Source organism: Chlamydotis macqueenii, chromosome 3, assembly GCF_036417535.1.
Source record: "Chlamydotis macqueenii isolate bChlMac1 chromosome 3, bChlMac1.mat, whole genome shotgun sequence".
Classification (NCBI taxonomy): Eukaryota; Metazoa; Chordata; class Aves; order Otidiformes; family Otididae; genus Chlamydotis; species Chlamydotis macqueenii.
This window is the reverse complement of record NC_141558.1, coordinates 71,494,090-71,513,069: the sequence shown is the minus strand read 5'-3', so window position 1 is coordinate 71,513,069 and position 18,980 is coordinate 71,494,090. Positions and strand designations below refer to the sequence as shown.

Genomic DNA, 18,980 nt, shown 5'->3' with positions numbered 1-18,980 from the left:
GAGCTCTCTGTGCTGCTCTCTCGCTGGCACTTCTGACTGAACCCCGCTGAAACATCCTGGACAGCCTGGCATGGGGACAGACGTAAAGAGTGGGAGCCTCTGCACGAGGCACGGAGCAGAGGCAGGAGCTGTGGCATGTGCTGCAGTGCTGGCACGGTGCAGGGGGTGATGGCCGCTATCAGCGATGCAGAAAATCCCCTGCTGTTTCCTGTTTAACAGCAAGCCTTTTTATGAGATGGCTAAAGCACAGCTGCAGTCAATGCAATGAAAACTAATCTACGACATGTGTTTGAACAGGCTAGTGGTTTGCTTTGTGAACTCGTATGACCAAACAATCAAGCACAAAAGGCTTTGTGCTCTGAAAGCCATTTGATACCTGCTACAATATTTGGCGTACCTGAGCACCTTGTTGGTGTATACTGGAAAAAGACTAACAGACCTCCCCTTCTCCCATCCCCTTTGAGAGAACCAGTAATCTTCTGCTTTTGAAGAAAGTGATAAATTTCAGCATGACACAATTGGCACAAGCAATGTGCTGTATGAGCGGCCACCAGAAAACCATGCCCGCATAGAGGTTCGGCTGATTTGGGGTGCTCTGTTCAGCCTCAATCCTGTCCCTCAACCTGGAGTCAGACATGCAAATTCCACAGAAAGACCTGGACACGTTAGTAGGTGTGCTTGCTGTAATGACTGTTAAACTGGGTGTTACTGGGTGGTTGAAATGGACTGACATACAGTCTGCTGGCTTCTCTCTAAATTTGCATTTATTGCTTCTTGCTCTCCACCCTATGATTTCCTCTCCCCTCTCTCTCATCCTGTAGAAATGCTAAATGGAAACTCTGCCAACCATTACTGCTCACACCCTCTTCTTGAGTGCTTCCCCAGCGCTATCTTAACTCCTCTCACGGTCTTAGTCAGTGCATCTCACTGTCCCCTTATGGGGATAATGATCACTCTAATGAACTTGTACTGAAAGGGCAATGAAGACAGAAGTAAAATCAGAGCCATCAAGATTTAAGGCAAGGGTTTTTGTGTCCTTTACAGATTTTGATAAATCTGTAGTATTCTCATCTGTGGCCAGCAGGAGGAAACTCTTTCAATATAACTCTTTTTCCTAATGAAGTATTTATTTGGTTGTTATCTCTCCCCTATGTTGAACAAGATGAATTGTGGGTACAACTCCACTTGCTTCAGCAAGTATCAAGGTTGTGATTAGACTGCCAGAAGAGAAAGGTGATGTTGCAGATGTTAACCACTCATTCCGCATTGCACACCTGAGTCCAGCAGGGCTGATCTGTACATGCACGTTTGGGAATGTGCTAAGCATGATTTCCTCCTTCTGTTGCACGTAGAAATAAGCTGCTTTTTTTTTTTTTTTTTTTTTTTTTCAGCTGCATTTCCTTTTGCTATGTAAAGAAACAGACAGATCTGGCCTTTCTTTTTTAATAATGTTTTAGGACCAGGGTACAAAAAAGGTTAATGCATTAATTTTTAAGACAAGTGATAAATGTACTGCAATAAGCACATCCTACATACACAGAATATATTTCTCTATATAATATGAACACAGAGATATAAAATAAGTTATACTTGTCTTGGTTTTTCATCACAGTAGGAGCTCAGCTTATATAAAGTGACAACAGGAATTGGAACAACACGCTGCTCCAAAGCAACAACAAAACCCAGAAGAGTGCCTGCGTGTGTGTGTGTGTGTGTATTTGGGAAACAAAATAGGAAATTGAGGGATTTCTGCCAAAATCAGGTCTTGAAAACAAAAATTTTATAGAGCACGAAAGAGCGGCGGAAGGTCTCCTGGCTCAGGGTAGAGGTTCTAGAGGGGATCAAGTGTTACTGTGTGGTAAGGAGGATGGGTGAAGGCTATATTTGTGGGGGCACAGGCAGCAGAGCAAGCTCTGCCCACTGCTCCACTGTGTTCTCTGCTCTTATGATGAACCGTCTACCCAACAGTGTGAGGTTCTGATCTTTACAGTAAGAATGGGACCTAGCAGCTTTCACTGTGCATGATAAGAGTAAATGTATCACTTCACAGAAATGATAAACACCACCATTGTTCAAAGAGAAAACACTCTCCCCTGGTTGTGAAATGTTCAGTGAGCCCGGGAGTGGTGTTCCTCCCTTCCAACCCACCTGATGTCTGCCTCTAGTGCCCCCTGCTTCTGTTTCCCTTCGGGAGGAGTTCTCTTGGCCATGCCTGCAGAACAAATCTGCCCCAGGGATTGAATGGGACGTAGAGGTGATTGGGAATTCTTACTGCCTATCCCCCCAGCAAACAATGAGGAACTCCATCTGCCCAGTTCAGAGCTGTTTCAGATTTTATTTATATTTTTTTCTTTAAGGACAGGAAAATGCTTGTAAGATTTGCATCTAACAGTGAATCAAGGTTCCTAAAATTCTTAACTCTGAGGTTTAGTATCTAGTATTTTAGTGTGGGCTTACGTTAATTGGGAAGTGCTCTTTAGTTTGGCCAATAGCTTGGAGACCTTGTGGTTTCCTTTTCACTATCAAGATCTGTCTCCCAAGGTTTGTGAGACCCATTAAACAGCAAAAGGCACAGCCAAAGCTCAGGAGTGATACTGGCAGTTAGCAGATTTCTATTAGTGCCTATTCCACTCTCAAAAAAATGCAGCCACTTCAGTTTTTTCTTCTACTGCCGCTTATCAGATTCTCCTGGTCTCAACATCCTTTCTTTACCTTCATATTTACAGACTACACATCAGAAAGCAGGGACACTACACTGGAAGACTGCATGTTATCATGAAGAGGATTGGACTTTTTTGTTCTACTTTACTTTTTTTTCTTCATACAGCAAAATAGGTATAAATCCAAAGGTGATCTCACATCTAAAGGTATAACTTAAGTAAACATGTTTTTCTAGACTTTTTTTTTCCCCCCTCCTTTTCCCTCTCCCCTGTAACCTTCCTTTCACTCTGTTATTTTCCTTTTGGATGGAGGGAGGAGATGGGAAGGGAGCTCATTTGGCAGCTCATGACCCTCCAACTTGACTTTAATGAGATGATTCGCCAAGGCAAACTCCTCATCATCCAGCATGCCATCTTTGTCAATGTCAGCCAGTTTCCATATCTTGCCCAGCACCGTATTGGGCAGCTTAGACCTTACCATCTCCTTCTTTGCGTTGGCACCAGTTATTTTACCATCGACAGGCGAGAGCGTGTAGAAGATCTCATCATACATGGGCTTGTCCCTGGCCACCACCCACTCAGCATCATCGATCCCTTCACCAGCACCTTCGCCATAGCCATGGCCAAATGGACCATGCAAGGTGCCCTCGAAGGCTCCTCCCTTCACCATCTGGGTTGGCCGCTGTGACTCTTCCTGGCGTACAAGCACCATGAGCTGGGCGATGTCATTGGCCAGCATGTCTTCCACAGTCTCCAGCAGCTTGCTCTTCAGAGGCTGGAACTTGCTAAAATCCTGGGCTTGTAACTGATCCTTAAAGTGGGACAACATAGCAAGAGGTGAGCGACATGGCCATGCATGGTGTAGTAACAGTGTAGAGCAGGATGCCTGTCTGCTGTTAGCCTCAAAAACCTGCTATTGTAGAGGAGGAGTGGGGAGGTCAGCATTCTCTCCTCTGATGGCCCTACTCCTCAGCATGTGATGGGGTCTTCCTGGCTGGCCTTGCTCTTACTTAAATTCTCTTTAGGCCCTATGAAAATGATGTTCTCAGCTTATAAAGAGGGGCTGACATGGTACAGAGAGGGGAAGTGGTTTACTCAAAGGCCCAGATGATGGCCATATGCAAATAAGACTCCTCCTTTCCAAGCCACATAGATGCAATCTCCTTGAAGATCAAATTGTTCAAGGCAAACCGGTTGTGCAGCACTTGCTACATCCTCCAGCCAGTGTTCTGCATTCCCTCCCTCTCTGTACCCTGGGGAGGAGATGCCACTCTGGCAAAATACTATTTAACTCATCATGTAGTGCATCTTTTAGATGCCATAAAGACAGTAGCAGGTCTGTAAAGAGGTAAGCATGGCTCTGTTTCTGTACTTTTCACAGCTAAGCAAAAATACTTTGAGCAGGGCTTGCAGATAACTCTTCTAAAAACTGCAAAATGACCTACAGCTTTATCCTTCACCCTCTGCTTGTTCAGTCCACACTACTGACTCATGCTGCATTGGTAGAGTTATTTTTAAACACTTAAACACATATTTTAACAAGCAGCAAATGGGATCTTCTATTGGATACACTCCATAGGTCGCGTTCCCAAGAACTTATGGAAAATATACTTTAAAAAAACCAAACAACTAGACGCTCCATAGGGAGCTAGTAATGACTTCAACAGCTAGCAACTCAGAACAGGTTTCTGCTTGGACTGAAGCCACGTAGCAATGTAGCAGTGTCCAGTATTGTTTGAATGTACAATACAAGGCTCTGATCCAAGGTCCTTTGAAGTCTTTGACTTACATGAACACTGGGTCAGGTCTGAGCTCTGCAGAACATAAAACCCGCCTCTCTGCTTAAAACAGAAGAGGGGCTTTACGTTTTCACAGCCTCCTTTCTCTCTTTCTAGAGACAACAAGCGAAGTAGAAGACAAAAACAAATACAGCTCATGAGGAGAGTGGCATACGTAGGCTTTTCAGGATATAGCTTTCCTCTTAATACAAATTAGCAGTATTCTTAGGCCTGAAAAATCTGCAAATGGAACCTGGAATTAAAAATAAAAACGGAAGAAATAATTTGCTGTAAAGTGCTATTCAGGCAAAGATTTGAGAAAAGGCAGCTGTAGCTTCACAAGAGCTCTATGTGCAACAAGTGTTCATGTCCAAATATAGCCTGCACATACTTCAAGGCCCATTTCAATACTACAACAGGCCTTTCCCACAAGAAACAACTACCAACGTCTGCGTGGCTCCTGTCATATTCCCTGCAGGTACTCTAACAGTCTTCTGCTGGATGTTTGGTGCTCTGGCCATGATGCCACCACTTACCTGCATCTTTCTCAGATTAGGGAAGTCTCCTGGTGAGATCTGATGCTCCCGTTCAATGCGGGCATAAATCTCTCCCAAGTTGTTAACAAGCTCTTTCTTTTTATTGTCTTTCCCAAACACCGAGGGCATTTCCTTCTTTAGGGAACTGATGATGTAGGCATGGACCTGAAGGGCATTAAATGATATGGAATGAAGAAGACAAGTACTAAAGAGCACATAAGAAAATTCTTCCCAGGACAGTATGTGTGCCTAGGACTCAGCTCCATCTTGTCCTACCCTGAAGAGCAAGCTCAGCTCCTCAGCTTGCCTGTACGCACTGCTTATTGCTCCAGTGCTAAGTGCTGCTCAGCTCTGTGCTCCAGCTGCGCTGAGACAAGGTGAAGACAGCGTTATGAGTCCTGGGTATACAGAGTGTAACATACCACTGCCTCTAGGAAGTGCATATGTGTCTCTCTCTTCTCTCTTCCCCCCACCCCTTTGCCTTCCACTGGGCATGGCCTTCCAGGGAATAGTCCCCTTCCAATACAAACCAAACATACAGGTTTTGGAGGTTGCTAGACTTTGTTTAATGTTTTAGTACAAATACCAGTCCTTAACTTAGCCATTCTGTCTTTTTTCTTTTTTTTTTTTTTTTTTTTTTTTCAAATGGTGGACCAAGTGTTTTGTATTGGAAATTAAGACCCTTGCACAGAAAGCTTTTTAGGTATCTTTTCATTTCTTTTCTAACTGATATGGGGGTTCTTCCTTGTGTTTTGAGGGGCTTCATTCAGCTCATTTCAAACACTCAGAGATATGGCAGGCTTATTTGCCATTCTTGTGAGTCTCCACCTCCTCTGCATCCATCTAAGAGCCAGGTATCTCACTTGGCTAAAAAAGTTTAGGGCAAAAGGCTTAAAGCTCAATTCCCTTGGTATTCCCCTGACATACTGAAATAGTCCTAATTCTCAAGTTGCTACCACAGAGCTTTCCAGATCCCTTTAAGTGCTCCCTGCTTTGATCTGTGGCTATCTCCCTCACTCTGGTTGGTCATGATTGATGCACCAAGCAAAGGAGGTGCTTTTGTCCTTGAAGTGCATAGGACTGATATGCTGGGCCTGAGTAAAATGGGATGGAAAAAGAATAGGATCCACCAGCTCTGCAAGCCAAACTGGTCAAAACCACTTCCCCATAGCCTGCATAGTGCAGGCAGCCCAAACTGAATGCTTGGGTTCTCCTATGCCAACACCCACCTTGGCCAGCCGTGCTCGCTTGATGAGATCGTTCAGCTTCCTCAGGGCTGCATTGCGGGGCAGGCTCTGGATATCCCTGAACAGGTCCTGCTCCTCTGCCTCAAATAACTTGCGGTTGTCAGGGATGAGCAACGGATGGGACCAGAAGGAGCCAATGTAGACCCTGATGACCTCAGGAGTGTTGACAATCTTTCCCAGGGACCACATGAGGGCACCGTACACACGCATCAGCTGTTGAGTCTCTATCTGGTCAGCCTTATTGAGAACAACTCTCATCTTGTCCTCGTGGTTCTTCAGGGCCTTGATGACCTCAGAGAATTCATCAGAGATGTCCAGCTTGTGTGCATCGAAAAGGAGAATAATGCGGTCAACCCGCTCTGCAAACCACTCCAGTACAGCGGCGAAGTCATAACCTGCAAGGGGTGGAGGAAAAGCAGAGATGCACATGTATGGGAGTAGAAAAGCCTGCTTGCTGCACCTGAACTATGCTGAGAGTAGGCTTGCAAAAAGGATGCTTCCCCAGTAGATCAAGTAGCTTGATAATGGAAACATGAAACATCATTCCTTGTCCCAAAGAAGCTGGAGCTGAGGTACTGTCCTTCACACTGAAATGCCCAAGATGTGTGCAGTTAAGGATAGTTCTCATCTTCTCCACATTAAGAGATCATCCAAAGAAGTCTCGAACTTGTGCTAAAAACACTTAATTCAAATACATATCATGGGGAAACTGCTATATTCAAAGAGCTACTGCAAAAGTCTTGCATGAGCCAACAAGAAGGGTCTAGTTTCTGAATTACTGGCCATCAGCATAGCCTACAAAGGCTGTAGAAAGATGGATAATTGCAGTAGTTGCACCCAGACTGGTTTGAAATGTGTATCTCTGCTGCTTAATAACTCTCAGGTCTTGTCTAGCTGCGTGAGACTGGCTTTGTCCCATCCATTACAAAACCCAGCATGCAAATAACCTGCCTTACCGGAGTAATCGTCCTGTCATACCTGCTACATGTGCATAAAGCAAAATAATTTGTGTTTACTTTGCGAAGCACTTGATGCTTAGAAGACAGCATTGCTGTGAACACCACAGGTAGACTCAAGTTACAAACAGTGGGTTAAACTTCACACGCCTCAGAATTAAGGACAATGGATGGACAGTGTTAGACTAGCTAATACAGGGCATGATAAATAGTGTGTGTAGAGTTGCTTTTAAAACAACAGCAATGACAGCAACACAATAACCTTATTTCCTAGCTCTGTGGTGGCTCTGGTGAAAACACCTTCTTGAAAGCCTCATTGAGAGACTAGTGCTCTCCCTCTGCTCTGTCAGGCTCTCCTATGCTGTGCAACATTTGAGGTTACCTGTGTTGCCAGAGTGCTGTGCTTTCTTAGAAGAGATCAGGACAGAGCATATGCTATTTGCATTCAAATCCTTTAACATACTATTTTAATCTTGCCTTTCATGAATAAATGTATAATAATTAGTTCAGTGATTATTTCCCCCCCTCCCCTCTTTTTTTTTTTTTTTTTTTTTTTTTTTTTTAATTTTCATTCTGTCCTCTCCAAAACCTAGAGGACAACCAGTGCATCTTAGTATTTAAATTAGAAATACAGAAGGGAAGACTGCTGAGCTCTGATCTTGCTTTTTTTTTTTTTTTTTGCCACTGGCCTTTTTTCCCTTGTGACAAAGCAAACCGGGGTGAAATCTTGGCTCTCGAGTCAGGAGTAAAGCTTGTGTGAACTTTTTCTTCTGCTGGATAAATTGCTGTTAACTGTTTGCCACTGAGAACTTTGATACAACTGCAAAGTATAATTCCCACACAGTGTTTTGCTTTGGTCAATTATAATTTGCTCCTTACAAAAAAAGCTGGGGTGGGGGGAAGTGCTCTTGGATGTGGATCACTTATCCTGCTCTCTTCCATGTGATCTAGGGAAATCATAGGTGGAGGAGACAGATGTTTGTTCCACCAGTGGTTTTCTGCTTACTCAGGACACTGGTGCTGCCTCTAGCAGCAGCAAGTGATGCTGGGCCCTGGCTCTTTGCTCAGCTATGTTTGACTCTGAGAACTTGAGAGAATTCAGAACTGGTATTACCTTTGACACAGACTTGCTGAGTATTCAATATATTACATTGGTGTCTACATATCTTGCCCAATCCATGTGTCTGACTTCAGTAACAATAATGAGTTAGACCCTCTTACAATTGAAATAAACTTGGTCCTGCTTGCTTTCAGATACCAACAGCCTTTTAACCTTAGATGTTCTCACTGTAGGGAGCTCACCTCTACAGGGCTAATTGCGTATCTGCTGTAAAGCTATGCATGCTGACTCCATCCCAAATTGCACTAGGAGGCACTGGCAGCAGGACAGAGGCAATGCCAACACCTCATTTCACTTGGACTGAGTTCAGGCTGTAAGCTGTCCCTCTGCAAGCAGATCAACAAATTTGCAAATAGGCACACCCTCTGCCCGCCCCCCCCCCCCCCCCCCCGTTTTGCTAAACATGGCATGGACATCCACAGCTGATGTTCAGTTCTGTCTGGGCTGTACTGGAAGTCATCTAGCATGGCAAGATAGTTTATTCTTCATACGCAGAGCTATACAGTTTGCTTTTTCACCATGGAAGCTAAGAGTCAGGGTGACTTTATTTGGAGATGTTTGTGCATTCAATCTTGTCAAATCTCATTGACTGGGGCGCATTCTTGTCAAGCTGGCACATATTTGAATTGCACTACAACTACTACTTCCAGTCTTTTCTTGTGGGGCTCAAGGGGGAAACAGTCATGCTCTCTAAGGCACCTTGTAATGCTACGGTGATGTCCTGTCACAGATCATGTGGATGTTTTCTCACTGGTAGTACAGGAATAGCCACTGTTAGGCTCTCTATTGCGTCAACAGGAGCTGGGATGAGGTGGGGAAAGTGTCTGCACCTGACAGTCAGACTACCTTTCAGTGATGCAGTAAAAGTGGGGACTGACTTTTTTAGAGAGAGGAAAAAAAAAATGGTATTGTAGTTTTGGTATTAGCTAAGGACTTGGGAGACTGACCTTAGCCCTTTGATCTGCCTGGGTCTCAGAGTTCGTCCAAAAGTATCTTTACGTGCTTAGCTCCGTTAATTTTTATCATGTGTCAAGCCTGGATCCACAGTAGCACTTACAGGGTATCTGCTCTGGTAAGCCCCTCTTTCCTATTCACAAACAAAAATGTTGTTCTACCCGACAAGAAAAGGGAATTAATATCTATTCAGACCTCTTCTATGTTCCCAGCTGCTACAGTAACATACAGTGAGTCTTGAATGTCCCTGTGGACTTCATTAGATGTCCAGATTGATTAGAAGACTTTCTTTCCCAGCTTCTTTGCTTGTTAGAAGATACTTTCCCAACAGTTGCCCTGCACATCTCCACTAAAGAGAGACCAAAGCCCTGGGGAGTAACACTTTGTGATATTTCAGAGCAGTCACAACAGCATGGATTCATGTGCATTCCACGCTGGGACAAAAGCCCAATGCACACATTCCTTTTGTGTGTCCCGCTTGCTTTGGCGTTTAAGGGAACGTGTGAGACCTCTCCTGTTCGTGCCCAGCTAAGCAAGAAACACCTCTCCTCATGCGTAGCTCTTAATAAGTGCTGATCACACGTGCATTCTCCTGTATGGAGGAGGAGTTGGCAGGAAAACCAAGGTGTATGTATTTTGTTCTTAAGTGACAGAATACTTTAGAGGAGGAAAAGATGGAAATTATAGTGAGAGTGGTATTGTTGCTTAATGGATAGCATACCATGTGGAAAGGGCAGGCAGGACAGACCTCTGTTTACAACTACCTACTTGGAGCCACTGACTGTGATGGTGTCTTCTCACACAGACAGGTGCCTAGAGAATTGCCACACAGGTGATTTATAGGGTTGGCTTTTTAGTTCTGCTTCTAGCTTATAAAAGACGAGATGGCTACTAAAGCATTTGGATAGCAGGGTAACAGTGTAAAACTTTAAGGACAAGCTATTAATAAAGATGTTTAAAATTAAGGTCTTATATTTGTATTTTAATGTTTAGTTCGGAGCTTTCATTTCCAAAGACTTTCCAACAGCATAGAGAACTTCAGACACTTTGCCTGAATCCAGCCAGAGCTGGAGGTGCTCAACACCTGAAAACACATAAAGCTAATTCGGAAACTAAACCTAAGCATTATAGCCTCACTTCAATTCCCTGCCTGTCCCTTTTTTTATTCCACAGATGCATAGCGCCTGACTCTACTTTCTTCTGGCAGTTTATTACAGTGTGAGCTTAGACCAAGAACTGATCTTGATTTACAGTCAAATTAGGAGTTTTCTAAGTGTCCCCTTGCTCATTCCACCACAAATGCATTAATGTCTCTTTACGCCCTTAGTGTTGTAGAGCGTTGCTAAGGCCTCTCTCAAAAGCAGACAGTTACTATCTCCGACTTGGCAGCGTTTCAGCGATGGGCGAAGCTATCTGCATAAAGCAGAGTTTTATTGTGAAGTTACAGAGCATTTGGGAAGCCATCTGCTTGCCAAGCTGCATAAATGCAAAACCATTATTACAGGGATGTTCAGACAGAAATGTAAAGGGGAGAATTTTCTGTTTATTAATTCCTGGCTGTTTGTGGTTGCACTTGCATTTCTGTTGAAAAATATGTGTATTTAAACGTCCTCCAATATCACTGATGCAGCTTCTTTCACAACCACCAGATAAGGTGAATATGAATAGAAAATTAATCCCATCCATACAGTATTGGGAGGACAAGAGAAACATGATAATAACTTTCCTCTATCAGTTTTTTTTTTTTCATGGGACAGACTTCCTTTTAACAGCATGAAAAGGACTCAACAGATTTAATACAAAGCTGACAAATCAGCAGGACTGTCAGTGGATTCAGCCTACAGAGAAAAAATTATCTTCTTGCAGACACCCTGCCACCTAGACTCCACAAGGCAGGCTGGCTTAATGAATACTTGTCTGTGCACCGCTGGAATACCTGGCAGTGCATTTCACTAAGATCTGGCAGGATTATGCAATTACATTTCTGTCAAGTCAGACCAGGCATGATACAGTCTTTACGCTGACTGTGGGAAGATGGATGATATCTGACCCAGCATAAAATCTGCCTGGCTGTAACATTTTAAAGCCAATTTAAACCAGCAATGAGTCTGCATGTATCGGTTCAGCATTTCTCACCATGTAGCTACAGTGGTTCTTGTTCTTTGGTTGTTTGTGGGGGTTCTGTTTTTGGTTTTTGTTTTGTTTTATTTTCTGTCTGATAGTAAGCTCAGTGCTGTATTTCCTGCTTGTGGAACTGTGGCCACAGCCTCTGGTAGTGGAGTTCAGGTGGGACGCAAGAGCCACACTAAGATCAAGAAATCCTGAAAAACCCAAAGCTGCTGCTTTACACTAGGTATCTCAGAGCTTGCTAGCAGTACTGCTTTAAACTGTCCTGCTGCTTTTTAGGAATTTACCTCTTTCTTGCTGAACTGCAGTCACTAGGAGCTCCCTTCTTGTCCTGTTAAAGCTGGTATTATCCAGAGACTGAAAATTCACTAGATTGTGGCTCTCTATAGGGCAGTTTTATGGCTGAGTCCCTATTTGTCAACTGATAGATTGGCTCTGTGTGGCTGAGGACAGCATCAGAAGAAGACGGGACAGTTGGCATAGCAAACACCGACTACCTAGAGAGGGAGCAGCTCTTGGAGATTAAATGAGTGCCAATTCCAAGGGAGCTCGTGACTTGATCTGAATTTTTAAATTGAGTAAGAAGGTTTGGAGGCTTGGTCTAACTGGTCACAGTGATGTCTGGCCTGAAAGTCCTTCGAAGTCCAGAGAACATGACTATGTTATGGCAAAACAAGCAGGCAGCCCACACTGGAGGGGGAAAATGCACCAGCATGGGTAGGTGGTACTTGAGTGTGACAGATGGCTGTAAGCAAAGGAGAAGGAAGGTGACATTGATGGTCAGGGGAAGAAAACAAAGGGAGGAAAAGTGACACATCCCTTTGAGAAAACATAAAATGAGTAGGAAGCAGGGTGGGTGGCTGTTGTGAGACCCAGGGAAGGATGGTGCAGTGGAGAGAAAAGGGTGCTGGGAAAGAGTATGAGAGATGAAACAGCTGGGACGGAGTGGAAGAACAGTGATTTGGGCAAGTTTCTCTCCAGGTGATGAGCTAGTGGTGCCAGCAAGGAGAGGACAGAAGAGAAGATGAAAAGCGAGGGATCAGTATTGGATATATCTCACTGCAGCTCATCCTAAATTATCTTTGTAAAAAGCTGCCATACTCCTCTCTGGAAGTGGCTGCCTTCCAAGGGGATATAAAGAGATTCCTGTAATGTATATCTGTGGGTGTGCTGGGAAGTAGACAGAAGTCCTTCAGGATGAAAAGATTTCTATGAATGTTACATGTCAGAACTTCTAGAGCAGGTCTCAGCTTGCTGATCACTTCTACTTTTGCCTATGCTTAATCACCAGCTCCAGGACAGATTATTTCTTTCACAGCACTAAGAGCTACATCTTCCAGACAGTGCTCCACACTTCTTCCTCCTTGGTACCAGAGAACCAATGGAAACATCACATACGTTTTGGAGACTTAAAGGTTTCCAAAGCAAAGTCAAAAGGACTCAATAAAGCACAGCAAATCTGCCTATGTTCTCAGTTAGGAAAGATGGGCTGGTGTCAGATTTCTAACACTAACATTTACATTAACCACTACCTGGAGTGGCAGACTGTGGCTTTTTGCTTTCGTATTGTTTATTACAAGGGTTTCAGGGTTGGGAAGAGACCCAGAGTATGACAAGGCTCTTGCTTTATGTCAGTGGAAATTGAGCGAAACCTCACTAGACACGTTCAAGTTGGGAGGAGTAAAACTGATGAGACCATGGTCCAGGGTAAACTTTCCTTATGACAGCCTGTTTAGCTTCTAAGTGCACAGAACAGAACTTGTCCCCTCTACCCTTTACACATTTATATCTTTGTCATTTGTGACAGATGAGCTCAGTGTTTCCTGGTACTTGAGCCAATCCTCAAAACAGTTCCTAGCCAGATTTTGAGACCTCAGAAGGCGTCTGAATATAGGCCAAGTTTTCCAGAGAGGTCAGTGCAGAGCAGTGCTGACACATAGCTGGAATTCCAAGGAAGTTTTTTTACTATAGTGTTCAAACACAAACTGAATTCTCCCAGTACACATAGTTCTAATCTGAGGAGAAATAATGTTTGAAAACCTGGCCTGAAATGGCCATCAGTAACTGATAGCTGCTACCAGTCACCAGGAAACAAAGTCCTTCTCCATTGTTACTCAGGATACTAAAAGAATACGTGATGGGCATAAATAATGCAAATTGATGAGATACTGATGGGCATGACTATCTTTCCTTGATGGAACAGATACTTAGGATATTTCTGGAGTGCACAGTGGACAATAAAATGGACAAATTGAACAGTAGAGCTAAAAATCTGACTTGCTAGATCAACTGTTCAAAACTACATGAAAACTAAGTACTTACTATATCTTAACAGGAGTGGGAAAAAACCAACCATAGCCCTTTCTATCCATGCAACTATTTAATCTCAGTCATTTCGCATTATTTTTTTTTTTTTCTCTTCCAGTTCTGGAAATGCAAACCATAGCAATATTTCCAACCCAAATCATGCGGATTGCACCTCCCCCATCTCCTGTCCTCACTCTGAACAAAATCATGGTTTGATCTTCTCAAAACCCAATATAATCTTAAGCTTTTGTTTGAATCCTGCTTTCAGGTCAGAAGAGTTAGGCTTGAGGCTTAACATATTTCTACGACTAAAAAGGGCCAGAACTGTGCAGATTTTATGCTCATTTTTGCGTTGCTGTTAAAGGAAGTGCAGAACCGTGTGACTGTAGAAACTGAGCCATTCAGTGGAACAGTATGCGTTTGTGAGACGGTGATAAAATCAGGCAAGTTGGCAGAGTGGCTACTGCACTGCAGTAACGGAGGTGAACTGGGAAGTCAAAACTAACCAGTGCACTTTCACCCTCCTAGGCGCAGTGAAATACAAAATATAAGCAAACATCATCAGTAGGGAGTATTATAGCAAATATTTGAAATGCCTCCCTTTTAGAGGCTTTCAGGGTGGATGCTTTCTGTTGTGTATCATGCTGTTGCTAGCACACGCAACAAAACTCTTCGGGAAAAAATACTTTCTTGTTGCCATTGTACCCTAAACAACATTGCATGAAGTGGGAGAACATCAATTCCCTTGGCGTTTGCCTTTCCCTTCCAAGCACGGCTATTCGAGACAGTCAGTCTGAGCGCTCTGCACTGCCCAAGACTGTTGTCCATTAGTTATTTTCCTTCTCACTTGCAGGCTGGTGAGTGACTAAATATCCCTGCTGCTAAAGCTGCTGGTCATTGGGAATTCTTCCTTCCCAGGAGAGATGTCAAGGCTAGCGTGTGGTTCCCAAGGCTTTAGAAAGCCTGGGCTGCACTGCAGCTGGCAGAATGGAACTGGGTGGAACCCTGAAAAAAGGCTGGAATAGTGCGTACTGGAAAGAAAGCCAATAGGGAATGACGCTGCCAGTCCTTACTTACTGGCCAGGACCTTGTGCTCACTGCTAATGTGGGAAAGGGAGGAGATGACATATATAGGGTGAAGATGAAGTAAGCTTTCAGGATATATTCAGGAAGTACTACCCTGAAACAAGGATCAAATACAACTTGGCGGACTTGGATCTGCTTAGCTCAGGGCATGTGTAGGTTGACACAGCTGGCTAGCACAGCATGTAAGGCTGAGCCCCCCAGGGATGGCACTGCTACTGAAGCACAGGAGTTGCTGTTACCAGGTGGCTCAATTAACACAGCAGACGGCTCAAGATGATGAACTACGAGGAAGTCCTAACTCCTGTCCTGGCTCTGCTTTACTGTATGACTTGACCCACGGTCCTTGCCTTTGTCCTCATTTATTTCTTCCCTCCCAGCAGGATGGCCTGGGCTCATTATGTGACATGAGGATAGTGTTTTGCAAATGGATAGCATCCATACTATTACCAAATTGTCAAAGCAGCCGCAACTGTGCTGCTTTGGTACAACTACCTCCCCTCTGGGCATCTCTGCAGCCTGCTGTTGCCTCATGCTCAGCTGGAAACAGTAAAAGAAAGGAGAAGGACACAGCGAGCGACAAGCCAATGCAATGACTAGTTCTTTACATGTGGACATAGATCCATGCCCCAGTATGTGAAAAAGACTGTAAGATAAATGGCTGTTCTCCAGGCAAGGATAATACAGAAGCAGTGAAGGGCAGAATGCTTTGGGCTGTGACATCCTAGGAACACTTCTCATCAGGCCTCTAAATGAAACCTGTATATCCTAGGGGTCTACTACCGCACCTGTGACACTATGGGTGCCCACTGTGAAGAAGTGCATGACTCACAGGAGCTCAGTAGGACAAATCACTGCAGGCAGCTCCCTGGCAATACTTTTCACCAGAGCCTGAGAGCAGTGGCAGCTGTGTCAGTGCTGCTGATCTCATCGCATGCCGAGTGGATGTGGACTTCAGCTATGACAGACTGCATCACCCTCAACTGCTTGACAGGCCTAAACCTGCAGGTCTGCTACTGGGCAACTTCATGGGTGGCTCTGTAGGGGAAGGTGGCTCTAACAATCCTGAAGTGGTGTCCTGGAAGAGAGCCAGTGCAGAGCTCTGTTTCTCAGGATTATACAGTATCCCTCAGAGGAAAGCTTGCTACCCATCTGCAAAGCCCTGCTGCTGGCTACACAAGGCTGACCACTGCCAGCAGTAACACTGGTGTGCTGGTGCTTTTGCATGCTGTCTGTCCAGCGGAGAAAGGATTGCGTTATCTGTCATATTAGTATTTCCAACAGTAATAAGGCAGTGAATTTAATTCAGAGTTGAGTTCAGACAAATGAAAAGCTTCAGAACCTGGTCTTGGCCCCTGAATCATTCCTTTAAACCCAGTTTCCTCACTCCTGCTCCTTGAAACCTGGACGCAATAACAGGAACAGTTGTTGTGGTCAAACTCAGGGGTATAAGGTGGCGCTGATAGATTGTTAAGCTTTGATACCATGGTATTCTGCTACGCTGGCACTGTATAGATTAGCTAATTCTCTTGATGTCTAATGAGAAACGAGACAGACTTCTGATGTTCCCAGTGAGACGAATTTCCTATTTTTAGAAATGCTGCTGGTTCTCATAGAATGGGCAGGCTGGGAAAGCCTGCTGCATCTTTTGCATCTTTACTTTTCCCCTCAAATTTATGACAGGAAGCTATCCACTACTATCCACCTCCTTCCCTGCCCTTGCATCACAGGTACCCCAGTCTGAGGGTCTCAAAACCTACTACTAGCAAACAACAGGGGTAAGAAGACCTCCACTGTTCCCAGCAGTTAAGAAACTTCAAGGTGTTTCTTGGGAAATATCTGTAAGACTCCCTCAGATCTTGCTTCATTCCCAAGTGAAATCTGAGCAGGCTGGGAAGGTACAGAAGGGCAGGAGCATTATCTTGTGTCAGCAGTTTTTAACACTGTCTTGTTTTCTGCCTAGAAACTACATTATTGCTCTATCTGCCTCCAAAACCAACTTGCTAATGAGGGCAGCTGGCTCATAAGCTTGGCGGCAAAGACGCCAGCCTCGCCACTTTTTCCTATTCCTCTTCCATGGGAGCCAGGAGGTGAGCACTCACTTCCAAAACCAGCTTCCTTGAGATAAGCTCAAGCCAATGCCTAGCAGCAGCCCTTCCTAAACATAAGCACGTTAGCACTCTTTCTGCTCCCTGGGCTGGATCCCCTGCAGACAGAAATTGCTGGAGTTCCGCCAGCTTCAACAAAGCTGTGTTGATCTAAATCAGATGAGGATCTTGTCCTGTAGCTATTGAAAGACCATCCATGCTGGCAAATGTGAGCAGTTTCAGGCTGTCCTAGATATAAATGGTGATGTTATGAGATTCCACCTACTCTGCAGTTTTAACTGTTGGGGCTACGTCAGTTGACAGTCAGGTTGTGACAGCCCCCTTATGCGGCTGGAGGTATAACAGACCAAATTCCTGGGATGATCAGGAGATGGCTGTCCTCCATCTAGAGTTCTTACCTCCTGGCAAAAGGGTGGAGTGACCATACACACTGTAGTGACAGGGCCAACGTACAAGCACTTAATTGCACTAAGGGCAGAAAAATTGTCCAGGAAGAACTTGCCCCACATGCTGAGACAGGCCTCTAGTCCCAGAAACAGGTACAGCGTGCAAAAACTTAGATAATTGGGACTCCTCTTTATCCTTCTCTGCTTATGAGGAACATTCCCTCAGCTGTTCCCAGATGTTTGGGGAGGCATTGCTGGCTCAGGTCAAAGTGCACCAGTGACTTTCTTAACAGTGCACAGCTGTGCATTTGTGTGTTCTGGCATTGCTGGCATTTACTAGAGTAGCTGCAGGAATGGGACACCAAGGCCCACTGGGAGGCTGACAGAGAAATTTTGCAAAAGAAGGAGCAAGAAGTACCAGTACATTTTGCAGGAGGATATTTTTAGTACTGGAAAATGCAAAAAATGTTGCAATATATGTCAGAATTTGAACTGGTGAGGAGATTTGGGAAAGGGGCTATGGAAATTTTTTTTGGGACTTGAAACGGGTCCATTTTGACTCATACAGAATGTCTTTTTTTTTTTCTTCCTTTAAGAACAAAAATATTTCCTCCTAAGCAATTTTTCTTCACAGTGAGAGTTCCATAAGAGAACTGGTTGTTTTCAATGGCATTTTTTGACTGAAAAAACACTTACACCATGTAATATAAATTTTTGTTTATCTCCACTTTTAAACACTTTCTGCTGAAGGAAGGAATGCTTGCACAGCATGTTTTTCAACCTTCTGATGAAGGCTTGCACATCTTGCTACCTTTTATAGACTGCCTTGAAGGAATTTATGATCCTCTAGCAGTGCAGAGGCTCATGTTGGAAAAGCTTAATGTGAGTTCTCCACTAACTCTAGCTGTCCTTTATAGCTTTACTGACACTTCTTTAGCTAAGGTCCTTGTGGTGGAAGATCCCAGTAAAACATACACGACCTGGCTCTGTGCCAGGTGGTTGTCCAATTAAAGGAGAAAAGGAAGTTTCCAAGCACAATTTCAATGCAAAGGAACATTATAAAAGTGGGAAAGGCATGAGTCATCAGAAATCTTACGGGACAGAATACCGAAACATGGAAAAGGCCTCAGCACTTTGGGTAGAGCCTGTGCTGCTGAAACTTAATTGTGCATTATTAATAGACTGTGTGAATGAGAACTGATCTTCTCAAACCTGAATGCTGTGATTACTACTCTTGGCTTTCTTCGAATTAAAAGATGCAGAGCTACCAGCTTTGTCTAAAGAACCTGCAAGAAATGTGAGCTAAGCCACCACCACCACCTTACAGAGTAAGGAAATGCCCACAGATGTTAGGTTTAAACTATCAAGATGTTGCCTACTTCACAGGGTCAGCCTGAGACACTCAGAAGTTCACTAACAGACTTTGTGCTATTCATCAGATCGTTTAGAGCCCGCAGGATTTCCAGATTCCCCAACTGCAACAAGGAACCTGGGTGCCAATGGCTCTTAAGCCCAACCCAGCCCTGAGTTAGATTTAGGAGGCCTGGACAGTGCAAGAAACCTGGCAGGTCAACTGAAAAGAAAACAGATCGATTGCCATGGGAGCCTTGTCTATGGCTCATCAATAAGTCACTGAAAGTGTTTCTGCAAAGCAGATAGGTATTAATTGACTCTTTCTGATTGAAATCTGTTCTGCTAGGAAATACTGGACCATGACG

At 44.2% G+C, this 18,980-nt stretch overlaps 1 protein-coding gene across 1 annotated transcript in view; it reads right to left on the bottom strand.

Moving 5' to 3' along the window:
* Positions 1-1,427: 1,427 nt before the first annotated feature.
* EHD3 (EH domain containing 3) overlaps positions 1,428-18,980 on the bottom strand; it is a 33,009-nt gene continuing 15,456 nt past the window's right edge. Inside the window, exons 4-6 of the mRNA XM_010124930.2 lie at positions 6,204-6,616; positions 4,975-5,139; positions 1,428-3,471 (exon numbers count right to left, since the gene is read on the bottom strand). Coding sequence (XP_010123232.1) covers positions 2,944-3,471; positions 4,975-5,139; positions 6,204-6,616 — 1,106 coding nt within the window. The 3' untranslated portion in view covers positions 1,428-2,943. The remainder of the gene's footprint in view (positions 3,472-4,974; positions 5,140-6,203; positions 6,617-18,980) is intronic.